The 16,192-nt window shown below is 50.1% G+C and overlaps 1 protein-coding gene across 3 annotated transcripts; it reads left to right on the forward strand.

Moving 5' to 3' along the window:
• The first annotated feature begins 651 nt into the window (after nt 1–651).
• On the forward strand, nt 652–15,937 carry TNFSF4 (TNF superfamily member 4). Of its 3 annotated transcripts, none has more exons than XM_038144242.1 (4): nt 652–817; nt 3,225–4,646; nt 11,462–11,504; nt 13,433–15,937. In XM_038144242.1, exons 2-4 carry the CDS (start codon nt 4,431–4,433, stop codon nt 13,771–13,773), a joined length of 600 nt encoding a protein of 199 aa, XP_038000170.1. In that variant the 5' UTR covers nt 652–817; nt 3,225–4,430; the 3' UTR covers nt 13,774–15,937. The 3 variants fall into 3 exon arrangements, with proteins under 3 accessions (XP_038000170.1, XP_038000173.1, XP_038000172.1); XM_038144245.1 differs by having other exon boundaries at nt 3,912–4,646; XM_038144244.1 differs by lacking the exon at nt 652–817 and having other exon boundaries at nt 2,493–4,646.
• The last annotated feature ends 255 nt before the right edge of the window (nt 15,938–16,192 follow it).

Raw genomic sequence — 16,192 nt, forward strand, 5'->3', positions numbered from 1 at the left:
TCCTTGGGGATATCTACACACAGTCCTGTGGAGATATCCCCAAAATGCCAATATGTCTGATACTGACATAAATGTCAATATTTTTATTTGTGATTTCACAGCATTTCCAAACTAGCCTGACCAACATGAATTCCTCCTTACTGGCTCAGTGCCTTTGCTGTCAGAAACCCTCAGCACACACACACACATCAGCCAAAAGGTGGCCGTACACCAGGAGCAAGGAAAAGCCACATGGAAGTGAAATTATCACAGACTCATAGAATATCATGAGCTGGAAGGGATCCACAAGGATAATTTAGTCCATCTCCTGAATTTTTAGAGGGGCCTCTCCACCTGCCACCTCTGAGAATAACTTTTCAGCTCAGATTCATAATCTATTTTAGCAAAGGAAACATATATAATATTTTTTTCCAGTTTAGCAACAAAAATCAGCCAGAAATCATCAGATTCTTAGTGTGCCCAATGTGAAAGACATTGGTGTCTTTTGCTCTGATGATCAAGGGCATAAATAAAATAAATAGTTAATGTGGTTCAGAGACACTGGAGCAGGACTCCACAAACCTTTTAGTCAGAAGTCCTTAACTTTGACTAATAAATCTGCCTTAATTATAAAATACTTTATTTCTGGAGTGGACAGAGACATTAAACAGCAGTTGCTGGGGCACACAAAAACCTTGCCTTTGTAACACTTTGCTTTTCTCCCCCTCGAAGGCTTCCTTTGCTATTCTCTGCTGATTTATTAAATCAAACCATGACACCAGTTATTCCTTGCTGGAAGACAGGCACCCAGACACAAGAGGACAACCCAGCATCCAGTGTAAGTTTTATTGCTTGACTGCAGCTGAAATGAGAAGTAAGTGATAGATAAAAGCTACCAGCAGGAGCTGAGAGGCCAGATCCCACCTGAGAGCACATCCCCTTCCTGCCTGGCCTGCCAGAGGAACCCCAGGGAAACGGGAACACTGCAGAAGGGCAGGTCCAGTGGGACAGGGTGCATCCCTCCACTTTGTTAAAAACAATGTTTTACTAAGAAATTAATTATACACAATTAAAAACCCCTCCATCACCTCCCCAGCTGCTGAATAGCACTTTTACACGGACCATGCCTCGCAGGCATTATGAAAAAGAGAAGCAAGGCTCTTGCTGAAGATGCAGTGCATGCCCACAGCTGCTCCTCTGCCCAAGGGTTTTCCTTGCCTCACAGGCAGCACCTGGATTTGTTCTTGGAAGTCCACACTGCTTGCTACTTGTTTCCTTTTTCCTTGTAGCTGTTTGCAAACAGTTTAATTGGTTCTTCCACTGTTCTTCTGAGAAGTTAAATCCTCCTGTATTGTCTGACAATACCCTTTTCCTGACTCAGAGATGGGGCAACTGAGAGGCATTTCTCATCTCAAAGTTTACATACAAATACATACTGTGTGAACCTTCTATCAAACCCTAAAAGCTCTCCACAAATCTATTTCCTACACTCTATAGCTCCCCAGTTCCTCCTTTTGAGGGGATGAGAGCACTTTCCCTGAGAAACAGGGGTTAAATGAAGGTGGGTGCAGTAAGGGCTGCCCAGGCTGGGTTAAAGGCTTTGCTCTGTCACTGTCACACCCTGAGTGTCCCCACGGGCCGGGGGCTCTGCTCTGTGCCCCTTCCCAGGGATCTTGGGCACTGCCAGCCCAGGGCTCCAGCTGAGTCCTGGTGCAACCACAGGACAGGATTTAGCCTTGACTGTAACCAACACCCTCCAGCCAAAGGTTTAAAATCACTCGGCTCCCCAGTCTGGGAAAGCCCAGAAATGACAGACTGATGTAGGAGATACTGGATTGTTGTCAAAACCAAACAGAACAGCGTGCCTGGTTACCAACTTGCCCTGGTTTCCTTCAGTCCTTGCTGGAATGAAGCTCCCGCGTGTGTCACCCAGAGGCATTTCTTTGGAAGATGACAAGGCAGCCACAGCAGCACGTGCCCAAAGCCATCCCAGCCCGCCTGCTCACCAGCTGACTGCACAGGGCTGAGGCAAAACCCCAAGAGACTCCAACTTTAGGGCCCTGTGGAAGAGGGACCAAAGTAATTCCGATGATTTATTCTGTTCTGATGGATGCAGCAGGTTTTGGGAAATGCTGGCTGTGTGCAGCGGGTGTGGGACGTGTCGGGATTCCAAAGGCCTGGGAGGTTTCGGAGGGAGAGCAGGGCCTCTGAAAGCCTCCAGGGAGCTGAAAGCAACCAAAGCCACGAAGAGTCTGTGCAAGGTGTCTGTGATGCCCCTGAAGGTGCTGTCCTCTCTCCTGTTTTGGATACCATGCCAGGGACATTACCTGAAATGCAGCTTTCCTGCTGCCAGTGCTGCTAACTCAGGCTAAAAGACACTTGCTCTGGGGGAGTACAGAAATGACAAGACAATTCCAGAAATACATAAGCACAACCTTCACACAGAGGTTTTTTTAGAGTTTTAGGTAGAAAACCAGTACAAAATCCAGGGTCAGGGAGAGAGGAGAGGGGAAGAGCTCGTGTCTGGTTCCAAGGCATGTGTGTAAAATGCGAGAATCACAGCCTTGCAAGGGTTTGGGGTGTCTTAGCTCAGCATCCTGGTGTTTTTGCAGAAACTGAGCAGTGAGCAGCGAGCCCAACTTTCTTTTTCCGGAGGGAGGAGGTTGGGACCACTCAGAGCTTTCCTGGGGACCTCATCATCCCTAGACATGACATTGCAGATCCACAGAAGGAAACAATCCTCACATCCCTCCAGCCCCAACAGGCCTCTGCAGATCCTCAAGGCAGTGCTTCGTTCCTCTGCAGGGCTTGGCCAAGCCTGGGTCCCATCCCAGCCCGTGTTCCCAGGTGCTGCGTGACACAAAACACCAAACTCAGGCTCTGCATCCCAGAGAGCTGCTCTGGGGCAGCCCCAGCCCTCCCTGCTGGGGCTGCAGTCGTGTTTCTGGTGGAGGAAGGAGAGGGAGGGCTGTTCCTGGGGCCTCTCGTTGGGCTGGGGCTCAGGCAGGAGCTCCAGCACACCCAGGCAGTGACCAGAGGTGGGAAGGGAACGAGAATTTCCACGCCAGTGGAAGATGTGGAAGCTGAACCTTCTTCCCTAAGCTTCCATGACCTGTGGTGTGTTCTGCAGCCAACACCAGAGCGTATTCCTGACTCACCCCACCCTCAGCCCAGTGTGGGGGTGTCCTCACAGCAGGTCCCACCTAGCTGCTGCACTCCCCTCTTCATCTGGTTTATGTTCACAGGAAATATCTTCGCCTAGATGGGAGAACACCTCAAAGACCATTGCTCCTGCTTCCTCTGCTTGCAGGCTACATGACAGGACATGTGCCATGTGACGGGTTAAGAGGGCACATTTTGGGGAAGGGAAACTTTCTGACAGCTCATCCCTAGAAGGCAGCAGGTAATTATACTCCCAGTGGGCTCCATCCTCACCAGGACAACGCAGCGCCTGACTTTGGTCACGGTTTGGTAATTTACAGCACAAAAAAGTCCAGCAAAAAGAGCAGTGGAAAGAGCAGCACTCTTTGGACTGCCCCCAAAGAGCGATGCAAAGTCTGCCACCCAAAATAAGCACAGGAGATGGACCCTGCTTTGGTCAATTGACATTTGGCAGCTCTGGGTGTCACTTGGGAAAGTCACAGAGACCAACCAAAGGCATCCCTAGGGACAGGCTTCCCTCTGCCAGGAGAGAAGCCTGCCTGGCCAGGAAATGCCCCTCTGGAGGCATTTTATGGACTACAGGTTTCCAAGTGTGCAACAGTTCTCAATTTCTCAAACAGTTCTCAGTTTTCTCCTTCCTGTGCTTTGCACAGCATCCCAAGGCTTTAAAACCAGAAGAAAATGGTGAAAAGGGAAGTGCGTGTTTTCTCTCCAATCCCTTATGCTATCCGCCGGTCCCACATCCTTTCCTCATCATTGCTTCTTTACAGAAAAGGGATTTCAAGAGCATTATAAGGTGCTAGAAGGGGAGAGAGCCAGCCCTGTAAACTCCCCATCTGAGGGTGAGCAGAGAGGTGAGAGCTTTTACTGACAGAAGACTGAGTGAAGACAAGCACTGTCCACCCAACTCTTCGCTATTATTGGAAAGAACACATATCAAGACATCCACGGTTGAAGGTATGAAAGACATAAACACCTCTCCTTTGAAAGGCCCTTACTCAAAACTGAACTGGGATGCAATAAATCAGCCCCCACATTCACACAGAAAACCAAAAAAAAAAAAAAAAAAAAAAAAATTTAAAAAAAATAAAGAAAAGAAAGAAAGAAAGAAAGGAAGGAAGGGGAAATTTAGATTAGTCACAAAGAAGTTCCCCCGCCTGCTTCTGTGTGCATAAAGCAATCTCCTGAAGGCTCTGTCTTCACTTCATCTCTGCTCCGGGACGGGAGCTCCCAGCCCTGCTCCCTGCCGGGCTCCTGGCCCTTCCCAGCAGCTGCTGCCGGGGGCTGGGATGGAAGGAGGGGCTGGGATGGAAGGACAGCCAGACGCTGAGCCAGGAGCTGGGCAGCAGCTGGAGCACCAAAGGGAGCGTGCAGAGGACGAGTGGAGGCTCTGGCAGGCAGGCCAGGTGAGGAGCTGGCTGCACCTCGTCTCCGCCGTGGCTCAGTGGGTTTTGCTGCTTGCCTGCCTGATCTACCTGGGGGTTCATTTCCTGCGGCCCTCAAAGGTAAGAACTCATCTTCAACCCTCTGGCTGCTGGCCTGTAAAGCTTTGTATGGGCTTGTTTTCTTCTTTTTTTTTTTTAAGAAAAGAAAAAAGCTTTTGAGTTTATCCCCATCCCTATCCTTATTCAAGTTTTTATCATTTCTGTAGGACAGTAATTTAAAAAAAATTATTTTATTTTTATTTTAATTGCCTGTCTTCAAAATGACATTCAGTGCTGCCCAGTGCAGGCTTTGGGCCCGAGTTTCCAGCAGAGTGACTGTTCCAAGAATGCTCTTTTCACTGACCCCTGGGGGAGGGAGGTCTGACTCCCTCCCACTCTTGCCCCTCCCTGCAGTGACTTGTGCATATTTCCATTTAATTGAATGACATCCCAATGTGCTCACAAACACCTCCTGGACTTCCAGAGTGCACTAAATGGCAAGCAGATGTGTGAGAAAGCAAGGCACCCTTGTGACAGCTCTAGCAAGACCTCCTGACACCTTTGGGTGCTCTCAGCCTGCCCATAAGGCAGGGTTAGGAGCAGTCACCTCCTGCTGTGCCTGCCTGAGGAAGGCTGGGGTGTCCAGCCAGAGTTTTGTGATCCCACAGCACCAGAGCAAGCAGGACAAATCACAGAAATGCTTGGGGCTCACAGTGCTCCAGCAGGAGCTGCAGCAAAGGCGTGCTTGCCTCTCTCACGTGCTTGCAGGCTGCTGGATTGTCAACAACCTTTCACTGCTGCTTCAGAGCTGCTGGTGCAGCAGCGATTTCTCCTCCCACTCCTTCTCCAGGAGCTTTGCACCACTTTAAAGCTTGCTGTGCTTTGTTTTACCCCGGTTCATTCTTTCCTCCCACCCAGGCTCAGCACAGAAGCAAGCCAGGCACGTAACCCTGGCCTCATGGTCCTCGTGCTGCTTAATGAAAACCCTTGTGCCCTGCACAGCTTTCACTGACTCGAGGCTCACAGTGGCTATTAAACTGCAGCACAACGATCCAGATAACACTGAAAGATAGCACTTGTCACTCAGGTCAGTCCTCTTCTCCTTCCCCTGCCTTGGGAGAGAGGAGTAGCACGGAAAGGCAGCAGAGGAGTGCAAGCAATCGCAGTGCTCACGGCGCAGAAACCTCTCCCAGGTCACTCTGGCTGTGAAGCCTCCTCTCTCAGCAGCTGGCCCTTCTGTAAAAATGCTGCTCTTCCAGAGGAAGATAGCAGGGCCTGGCATTGCTGCCTGGGAGCCTTACAAACCCAAGGGAGCAGCAGCAGGCGAGGGGACACAGCGCCTGTCTGGAGCTTCCCTTCCTCAACAGAAATAACTGAAACGGGGGGCTCCAGGAGCAGCAATGGCAGCAGATGAGAAGTCCAGGTCCTGAGAATCACCAAAGGACATTTTCAGTTTTAAACACTTGCTAACTGCAGGGTTAGGACTCTTATTTCTGTTATTTTAACAGATAACCCTGGTGTCCTGTTTGGAGTGCCCTGCTCTGCAGGAGTGGTACATGGGGAGATTTCATTGCAGTGCAATCACAGGGCTCAGCTGGATAATCATGAACTGGCCACATAAATGTTTCCTGGAGGGGCAGCAGCTCGGATCTGGCTGGACTTTTGGGGCAATTTGGGGATATTTATGGAAGCAGGGGCACAGCAGCGTGAGAGAGGCAGGCTTGGGAGTGCTGGCCCATGGGAGTGAATGAGTGGCTCTCCCTATCCTTGGGAAGAGCCTCCTGCTCCCCAAGGTGCAGAGTGCCATGCTAACTTTATTTGCAAGGGAATAACTGTGTTTTTTCACAGAGAGACTGTATTTGGTTCCTTTCCATTGTCCTCGTGGAAACACGGCTCTTAAAAAAAGCCCTCCCGGACTGTTCTGTGAAAACAGAGCATCAATAATGTCATGGCACATCCTCACTGCAGCCTAGACCGTGCTTAACAAAAAGGGACAGTGATCTCAGTTCTGTCATGATACCACTTGGAGAACAAACCTCAGCTGAGATTTCCAAATGAGGAAGTTAAAAAAAGGTCACTGATAATCTGCTTTTGCATCTGCAATTCCCACCTCTGCTGGAATTGCCTTCTCTTGCCACAGCTTTCCTCTTGCTTGGGAGGTAAAATCCCTGATCCTGGTGAGGAGAAGTACAACCCCACTTCCAGAGGACAGTCACCTGCCACCTGTGGGACACCTCCACGTGTGAGGTGCCGTCAGTCAGCCCCCTGAGGTTTGTGCTTGGTGTGGTCCGAGCTTATTCCTGAAACTGGTGCCAGGTGGGATGGCCCTGGACAGTGTCCCAGCCAGAGGAGTCCCCTGTTCAGGGCTGCAGAGCAGGCAGGAAGGAAGGGTCTGTGTGTAAACGGCGCGGGGAAGCCTGAGGCTGTCAGTAAGAAGCACCTCCGTGTGACCTCAGCCCTCCTGGCACACTTTCCCACAGGCCAAGAGAAGGCAGAGCAGAGGAAGAGAGGTCTCTAACTTTGCTATGAGCTCCCAGAGTCCTTCCAGTGCCACCAGTACGTCGTGTTCTCAGCAGGATGTACCAGATCACACAGATTGTGGCAGACCTTGTTTGACCCCAGACATGTGCTAAGTGCTTTGCTCTTGTCTTGTTGAGAAACTACCTGGGAATCCCGGCTGTGGGAGCCAGGAGAGAAAAACTTGTGCACTCAGGAATGAGATCAAGCGTGAGATTCGAGCGGAGGCATGGGTAGGGACGGTGATGGCAAGAGAAACAGCTCCAGCTACTCACGGGCGAGGAGCCTCAGCCGTCGCAGCACTAGAGGGTGCCAGAGCAGACCTTTTCCAGCTCCAGTCCCACCTCAGCCTGGCTCAGAGCGCTCCCAGCTCCTGCAGCTTCCCCTGCCTTGCCCCGAACCTGCACACCCTGCAGTCTGTGCTCACACTCTGCACACAGTCTGTGCTCACACCCTGCTCACTCTGTGCTCACACCCTGCACACAGTGTGCTCACACCCTGCACAGTCTGTGCTCACACCCTGCTCACAGTCTGTGCTCACACCCTGCACACAGTCTGTGCTCACACCCTGCTCACAGTCTGTGCTCACACCCTGCTCACAGTCTGTGCTCACACCATGCACAGTCTGTGCTCACACCCTGCTCACAGTCTGTGCTCACACCCTGCTCACTCTGTGCTCACACCCTGCACACAGTGTGCTCACACCCTGCACACAGTGTGCTCACACCCTGCACAGTCTGTGCTCACACCATGCACAGTCTGTGCTCACACCCTGCTCACTCTGTGCTCACACCCTGCACAGTCTGTGCTCACACCCTGCACAGTCTGTGCTCACACCATGCACAGTCTGTGCTCACACCCTGCTCACTCTGTGCTCACACCCTGCTCACAGTCTGTCCTCACACCCTGCTCACAGTCTGTGCTCACACCCTGCTCACAGTGTGCTCACACCCTGCACACAGTGTGCTCACACCCTGCTCACAGTGTGCTCACACCCTGCTCACTCTGTGCTCACACCCTGCACAGTCTGTGCTCACACCCTGCACAGTCTGTGCTCACACCATGCACAGTCTGTGCTCACACCCTGCTCACTCTGTGCTCACACCCTGCTCACAGTCTGTCCTCACACCCTGCTCACAGTCTGTGCTCACACCCTGCTCACAGTGTGCTCACACCCTGCACACAGTGTGCTCACACCCTGCTCACAGTGTGCTCACACCCTGCTCACTCTGTGCTCACACCCTGCACAGTCTGTGCTCACACCCTGCTCACAGTCTGTCCTCACACCCTGCTCACAGTCTGTGCTCACACCCTGCTCACAGTGTGCTCACACCCTGCACACAGTGTGCTCACACCCTGCTCACAGTGTGCTCACACCCTGCTCACTCTGTGCTCACACCCTGCACAGTCTGTGCTCACACCCTGCTCACAGTCTGTGCTCACACCCTGCTCACTCTGTACTCACACCCTGCTCACTCTGTGCTCACACCCTGCTCACAGTCTGTGCTCACACCCTGCTCACAGTGTGCTCACACCCTGCACAGTCTGTGCTCACACCCTGCACACAGTCTGTGCTCACACCCTGCACAGTCTGTACTCACACCCTGCTCACAGTGTGCTCACACCCTGCTCACTCTGTGCTCACACCCTGCACAGTCTTTGCTCACACCCTGCTCACTCTGTGCTCACACCCTGCTCACTCTGTGCTCACACCCTGCACAGTCTGTGCTCACACCCTGCTCACAGTGTGCTCACACCCTGCACAGTCTGTGCTCACACCCTGCTCACAGTGTGCTCACACCCTGCACAGTCTGTGCTCACACCCTGCTCACAGTCTGTGCTCACACCCTGCTCACTCTGTACTCACACCCTGCTCACTCTGTGCTCACACCCTGCTCACTCTGTACTCACACCCTGCTCACAGTGTGCTCACACCCTGCACAGTCTGTGCTCACACCCTGCTCACAGTCTGTGCTCACACCCTGCTCACTCTGTGCTCACACCCTGCACAGTCTGTGCTCACACCCTGCTCACAGTCTGTGCTCACACCCTGCACAGTCTGTGCTCACACCCTGCTCACTCTGTACTCACACCCTGCTCACAGTGTGCTCACACCCTGCACAGTCTGTGCTCACACCCTGCTCACAGTCTGTGCTCACACCCTGCTCACAGTGTGCTCACACCCTGCACAGTCTGTGCTCACACCCTGCTCACAGTGTGCTCACACCCTGCTCACTGTCTGTGCTCACACCCTGCACAGTCTGTGCTCACACCCTGCTCACAGTGTGCTCACACCCTGCTCACTCTGTGCTCACACTCTGCCCGTTCCCTGTGTCCCTGTGACACCGAGCCCGAATCCAGGGAAGCCAGCCCAAGCCAGCCCAATCCCCATCTCACGGGCACGCCCTCTCCCTTAGGGAGCCTTTGGCGCAGGTAAGGAGAAGAACACAGAGCCCAAGATTCACTCTTTAATCAGGCAAAAGGCTGAAGATTTGTGGTTGTGTAGAGACTGCAGATTTGGGTCTCCTGTGGTTATGATGAGAGACGAGGTTGAGATCCAAGTTCAGATTTAAAAATCCAGCACAGAAGCTTGGTGTTTTGCGTATCTGAGCAGTAAGACACACACTTCTATATTTGCATTCACTTTCTCTGTTACATTCATGAAATACAAAGCACAGAGTCACTGAATGATTTAGGCTGGAAGGGACCTTGAAGATAATCTCTTTCCAACCCGTCTGCCATAAGCAGAGAGGGACACCTGCCACTGTCACAGGGTGCTCCAAGTCCCTTCCAATGTGGCCTTGAACACTTTGAGGGATGGAGCATCCACAGCTTCTCTGGGCACCCTGTGCCAGTGCCTCACCAACAAAATTAGGAAGAATTTCTTCCTGATACCCAACCTAAACCTGCCCTCTGTCATTTTAAAACCATTCCCCATCCCTCAGCACTCCAAGCCCTTGTCAAATTCTCTCTCCAGCTCTCTCATAGGCCCTTCAGGTACTCAGAGGTGCTTTAAGTTCTCCCTAAAGCTTTCTCTTCTGCACACTCAACAGCCCCAACTCTCTCACATAGCAGAGGGGCTCCAGTCCATTTTAAGCCCATCCCAGTGCTCTGAAGAGCCTCTGAGAGACCCACACATCCAGTGAGAGCCAAAGTGCAAGGAGCCCCAAAGGCAGAGCCACCTCCTGGTGCCCTGCAGGAGGGTGGGACAGCAGCCTGGCTCCCGGCTCTGCCTCTCCGCCAGCTGCTGAACGCCAGGCTCAGGCAGCAAAGATTCTGCGCCCCAAGGTCTTATGGAATGGTTTTTTGGTGGCTCTTTTCGATGGGGAGATTTTAAAAAATTTTTGTGTTAGGAATGAGAGATGGATGGGATTTTTGTTTGTTTGTTTTGGTTTTTTGTTTTTAGGTTATTGTCTATTCTTTTATTAGAAGTTTTGTATGTTGTTTATATTTTAGATTTAGTGTATAAACAGAAGGTATTAAAAGTTATAAGATATATAGATTTAAGGTTTTCAAAAGTTATTTTGTTTAACTAATTTTTAGAATGTACTTTATTTTTATTTTTATTAATAATTATTTTTGTTTATGTATGTAATATTTGTATTGTGTTTTTAAAATTAATTATTTTGTTTTTTTAATATTGTAGAAAATGGAGTTGATGAAGAATAAGAAGGAGATTAGATAATCTTTAAAATTTTTTATTTTGGTTTTTTTATTTATTTTTATATTAAAAACTTAAAAATTTAGGTTTTTTATTTTATATATTTGTAGATTTTCATTTATTTTAAAGTTTTGGAAGCTTTTTTTTATGGATGAAGTTTTAAAGTAGTAGGGTTTTTGGGATTAGGATATTTTAGGATAGGTAGAGAAATAATTTTTGTGTTTTCCTTGCTGCTTGCTCTGCCTCGATGCCCACACCAGCGTGGTTTTCTAAACAAAACCAACCCTGCCCGGGGTGCTCTGGAGGGCTCAGCACTGGGCTGGAAGTCCCACTGGCTGAGAGCCAGGCTGAAATGGTATTCTATGATAATGAAATAGTATTCTATAATAATGAAATAAAATTCTACAATAATGAAACAATATTCTATAATAGCGAAATAAAATTTTGTAATTACGAAATGGTATTCTATGATAATGAAATAGTATTCTATAATAATGAAATAAAATTCTACAATAACGCTAAAACCCCGAGCCAGATGGAGCTGGCTGGCAGCAGCTGTGATGCCCGGGCTGCCCGCCGTGCCTGTGGAGCTGCAGCTGCTCTGACCCTGCAGGGAGCGAACGGTCCTGGCAGGGAAATGAAAGGGCAGCAGCAGCAGCAGCAGCAGGGAGGTGCCAGCCGGGCGCCCTAAGGAGGATTTCTCTGCTTTGTTTTCCAGACCCAGAGTGACAAAGGGCTGTGGACGCACATCCGATACACAGGTGGGTGTTGGGGGGGACCCTGGGGGGACCCTCGATGATCCCCAGTGCAGAAGCCACCACCTGGTGCTGATCCCCTGCGCCACATCCCCCGGCACACTGGGAGGGCTCCCCACCCCACCTCAGTCCCCAGGGACCTCCGTGGCATCCTGCGGCCCCTAAAGTACCCAAATGGCTCTTTTGTGCTTGGTGCCGCAGTGATGGCTCTTTCTTCTGATGAGGGCAAGTGCCAGGAGAGCTGTCAGGGCAGAGGGGCCAAGCCTGCCCCAGCGCTGCGAGGGGACAAAATGAAACAGTTGGGTTTTCCCAGAGCAGAACAAAAAACCTGAAAATCTGCGTGGATCCCTGCAGCCCTCACCTACCTCCTAAAACACTCTTTCACTCTGTGAATGAACAAGAAGGTAATTTTGGACAATTTACTGAATGCACGCAGCACGCTCTTGGGTTTTTCTGAAACAAGTCAATGGTTTCCTGATTTATGAAAAATGTAAATGATTTCCTCAGGAGGAGTGCGTGAGAGCACACACCATATCAGATGTGCTGCTCTGTGTGCCAGCTACACTGGAGGTTTGTCTGAAGTCACACCTCAAAGATAAAACCCATCAGTAAAACTTTTTAAATAATACTGAAAATATTATTGACAGTTTTACTTTCAGTTAAAAGTGAGAGACAGCAGGGAGTCCAACCTAATCGAAACTCAAGTCCTTTGGAGGAAAAGCTTGAGAAATTTGGCCCCAGCCCAGAGGGGCTGTGCTCCCTGCCTGGAGAGCTCCGGGGTGCCCTGGTCCCAGGGGTTTCGGCTGGTATGCTGAGAACCCAGGAGCACAGCAGAGAAACATGGCCAGCACAGCCTGGGAACTGTTGCTCTTCATTCCACCAGAAAACCTTTCTTGCCAAGTTCCTGTTTAATTTCTCCTTTTTCTGCTCTGTATTAATTAGTTCCTTCTGCTTCTGTCTCTTTGCTGCTCTTTCATCTTGTCTTCTGGAGAAAAAAACCCCACTAAACAAAAACCCACAACCACACCCTTATGTTACCAGCATCTCCACAGAAAGCACTTTTTGTCATCCAGCTCTGGATGCCTTTTTCTCATCTTATTTACTGTCTCAATTTTCCTGTTCTTTTTATGAACCTGTTCTTTATAAACTCACAGTGATGCTTTACTTGCTTTTTTTTTTTTTTCTGTATTCTAAGACACAGAGTAAGTAAATTGTGCATAAATAAAAAATTTGGAGGAGCAATCCACATAAACCCAGTGCACAGCTTAGTCAAGAGTGGTAATCTGTAAATTTCCATTGTAGATGATGTCTGGCTAGGGTAGATAATATTCTAATTCTGGTCTGTTGGATTAAGCTTTTTTTTTTTGACTTAGAGATGGGGTAACTGAGAGGTGTTTTAAAAACTTTTATTTTTAGTCTTATGTGAAGGGTGAGACAATACAGATGTTATAATTTCTGTTATTATAATTAGAAGTTAATTATTTCTTAATTACAATATAAGTGTTTCTTGATTTATTAATTTTTGTTACACTATGTTGTAAATATTTTAAAGTTAATCTAAAATGACTCCTTGTGGGTTTTACTACAATGTATTTTGCACAGTTTTATTTCTCTAAAGTATTTAGTCTTATTTGGAAGGCTATCTTTTGAAACTTGTTTCTGGTTCTATTTCTTTCTCAACAATGTTTGTCTTATTCTATGGTATTTCTAAGTTAGTATTTTTCATTTCAGAGTTTGTACACAGATGTATACTATGTGAGCCTCTTGTTAGGCGTTGAGAATTCTCTGCAAATCTATTTCTCGCATGGGTCTGCCCTGTTCTCTCCCCTTTCTTTATATTTTTCAATCTTCCCTGCAGTCAGGTGGTGTAAACCAACCCATTTCCTACAAGACATTTGTCACCACGGGGTCATCTTTGCTTCCTTCCCTTCCAGGCAGAAGCACCAGAGGAGCAGCCGTGAACCTCACCGCGGAATCCGGGCCCATCCAGATCAGGAACGGCTCCGTCCTGGTCCCCTGCGACGGCCTCTACCTCGTGTCCCTCAGGAGCGGCATCTACCCGGACGAGGAGGAGGAGGACTGGCTGAAGCTGACCCTGCAGGCCACCAGCAGCGTCCTGTGGGAGCAGGTTGTGCACAGCAATGACAGCAGAGTGAACCTCACCACGGTGCTCTACCTGTTTGAGCAGGACAGCGTCACGCTGTGGACCAGCTCCAACGCCAGCCTCTCGGACCTGTCCCTCAGCCTGGTGTTAGTGGCTGACAACAACTCCTAGCTGCAGGAAGAGCAGCATGGGAAGCACAGCCTTCCCCACCGAGCTGTAGGTTTTGTACTTGTATGGGCAGACTGCTCTAGAGCCCTCCCCGGGGCTGCGGGGCGCCTCGCAGGGCGTGCGGACGAACCTCAGGCTTTTTATAGTGCACGAAGGATTGGCCTCTTTGGAGCTCCGTGCAGCTGATCTGCTGCCCAGGATGGATCTTTCCAGCGCTGGGGAAAGGGATGCGTGGAGCTCTTGAGAAGAACAGGAATGAAAGCCAAAGAAAGTCACCCAAGCTTAGCTCATATTCAGAGAAACCCCGGGTTGCTCCGTTTACTTGACAGCATCTGTATATAGTAGAAATGTGTTGTGTTTTTCTCAAATAATATCTGGTGAGTCAGGAAGATACCTCAAGTGTCCTGAAGCCACTTGGAGCAGGAGGAGCACAAATCTGCCTGGCAACAGGGAATGCCTTTGGAGGGAGCCAGATAAAGGCTGTCTGAGAGCAAGGGCCGTGAGAGAAGGTGGTGTGTGGAAATGAGCTGACAGGACTGCACTGGGCAGCAGGAGCACTGACTCTGGAGTTTTGGGGAGCAGCCTTTGAGAGCAGAGCCCCACTGGCTGTTCCAGCTGTCTGCAGACTACTGAAGCCTGAGCCCAAGGAATATCTGCTAGGACATTCACCTCTTGAGATGTAAGGGCTCAGAGGAAAACCTCCTTCAAGCACACACACGCCGGCTTGACCCAAAAGTGATCGGGCACATAAAAAGTTGGGCAAACGTGAAGACTTCTGGATGTGGTGACCTCTCTCTGACAGACCAAGTGAAGCTGCAGGTCTGTGCAGCCTTTCCTCAGGGAGCACTCTGATGGTTCTCATGACTGCCCTTGGCTTTGTCCCCCAGATGTGCAGCAGAGATTCCCAGCACGGCCTCCACGGGGCACCTGCCTGGCTGCTGCTGCAGTCAGACCTCCCTCAGTGACCCTGGGCTGCTCATCCCTGTCCTCATGCCAGCTCAGGTCCTGCCCATGCTGCAGGCAGCCCCTGACCCCAGCACAGCCAGCAGCTGGGGGCTTTTTGCTTGCAAGCAAGGCAGATTTTAACCACCTGTCAGTTTTTGACTTCGTGTCTCCCAAGGAACTCCATCAACATTTCGGCGTGTCGCTGCTGGCTGCACACCCCAAAGTCTTTTGTTAGAAGTATTTATGTATTTAAATGATGGGCATAAGAATGTTACATCAGATTGCTTAGAAACACTGGGAAGGGCTCAGGCCAGGTTGTCAGCACGAAAGCCCTCTTTGAAAATGCTCCCAATGCTCTGGGCTGGTCTTGCTTTGCAGGCACTCAGACCTGGACTGACACACTCATGGCTGAGCGCTCCAGCAGACTCAGGTGCTACAGGCAGCTAAGGACATCCTGCAGGCCTTGGAGAGCTTTCCTGGGCTTTAGGCTAGGGAGCTTCCCTACCTGGGCCAGGCCAGAGCCTCAGGGGAAGCTGGCTGAAGCAGTCAGCTCATGTAGTGCCCAGAAGCAGCTTTTCTCCCCTCAGCTGAGAGGCTGTGGCTGACTTGCACCCACAGGATGCTCATCATTGAGGGATATTTTGGGCTTTTAACTCTGGCCACGCTCACCGCCACGGGGACTGAAGGCAGCTGCACCCGGCCCCGAGGCTGGGGATTGTCACACTCCCCAGCAGAAGTGAGAATGTGTTTCTCTTCCTAAAAAATAATAAATGTTTCCTGTGCAACATTTGGGCTTGTAGTGTCCCTTGGAGGCGGGGGCTGGGGGAGAAGGAGGTTGGAAGTGACTGGTGAGTGATGCATTCCGTGTTGGAGCAGACATTTCCAGTGCTCTGGAAACTATATGAAATTTTCACATACTTCCTTTTTTTCCCACAGTTCAGCTGTTGTTTCAGCTCTCCACGAGGGTGTGCCGGGCTGGTGCTTCCCAACACGTGCTAACACAGGGCAAGCCATGCCAGCGGCGTGTGCAGGGCTGCACAGGACAGCGAGAAAGATGAAGCCTGGGGAGCACAAATGGATTTGCTCTTTGGAAGGCTGCACCCTTCTTGTTTAGAGCAGGAGAGGGCTTTTCACTCACTGATCCCACTGCACTTCCAGGCTGAACTGGACTGACCTACATCTATACATAGACCTGCACTTGCCTTGAAATACAGGTTGAAGCGATTCCACTCCTGACATTGATTACTGGATGCCCTCAGCTTTTGTTTGTGTCCAGAGACAGCTTTCTTCCACCAGGTTAAAAGCCTCTTTGATACGAGAAACATCAGTTTTTGTTGCTGGGGTTGTTGAGACCTTGTAGGAGCTCACGGATGGTGCTAGAGTCCCACCTTACAGCTCTGTTCAGCCAGGCCAGTGCCCCCAGGGTTTAGGTCACCCCTTGAAGCCGGGGCTGTGGAAGTGCAGGGCTGGACCAGGC

The sequence above is a fragment of the Motacilla alba genome, chromosome 8 (genome assembly GCF_015832195.1).
Source record: "Motacilla alba alba isolate MOTALB_02 chromosome 8, Motacilla_alba_V1.0_pri, whole genome shotgun sequence".
Lineage (NCBI taxonomy): Eukaryota > Metazoa > Chordata > Aves > Passeriformes > Motacillidae > Motacilla > Motacilla alba.

Bases quoted from the DNA above. Each gene is read 5' to 3' on its own strand.
- TNFSF4 (XM_038144242.1), top strand. From the start codon at position 4,431: ATGGAAGGAGGGGCTGGGATGGAAGGACAGCCAGACGCTGAGCCAGGA. The intron at 4,647-11,461 runs GTAAGAACTCAT...TTTGTTTTCCAG, and splicing joins ATTTCCTGCGGCCCTCAAAG to ACCCAGAGTGACAAAGGGCT. The intron at 11,505-13,432 runs GTGGGTGTTGGG...CTTCCCTTCCAG, and splicing joins GACGCACATCCGATACACAG to GCAGAAGCACCAGAGGAGCA.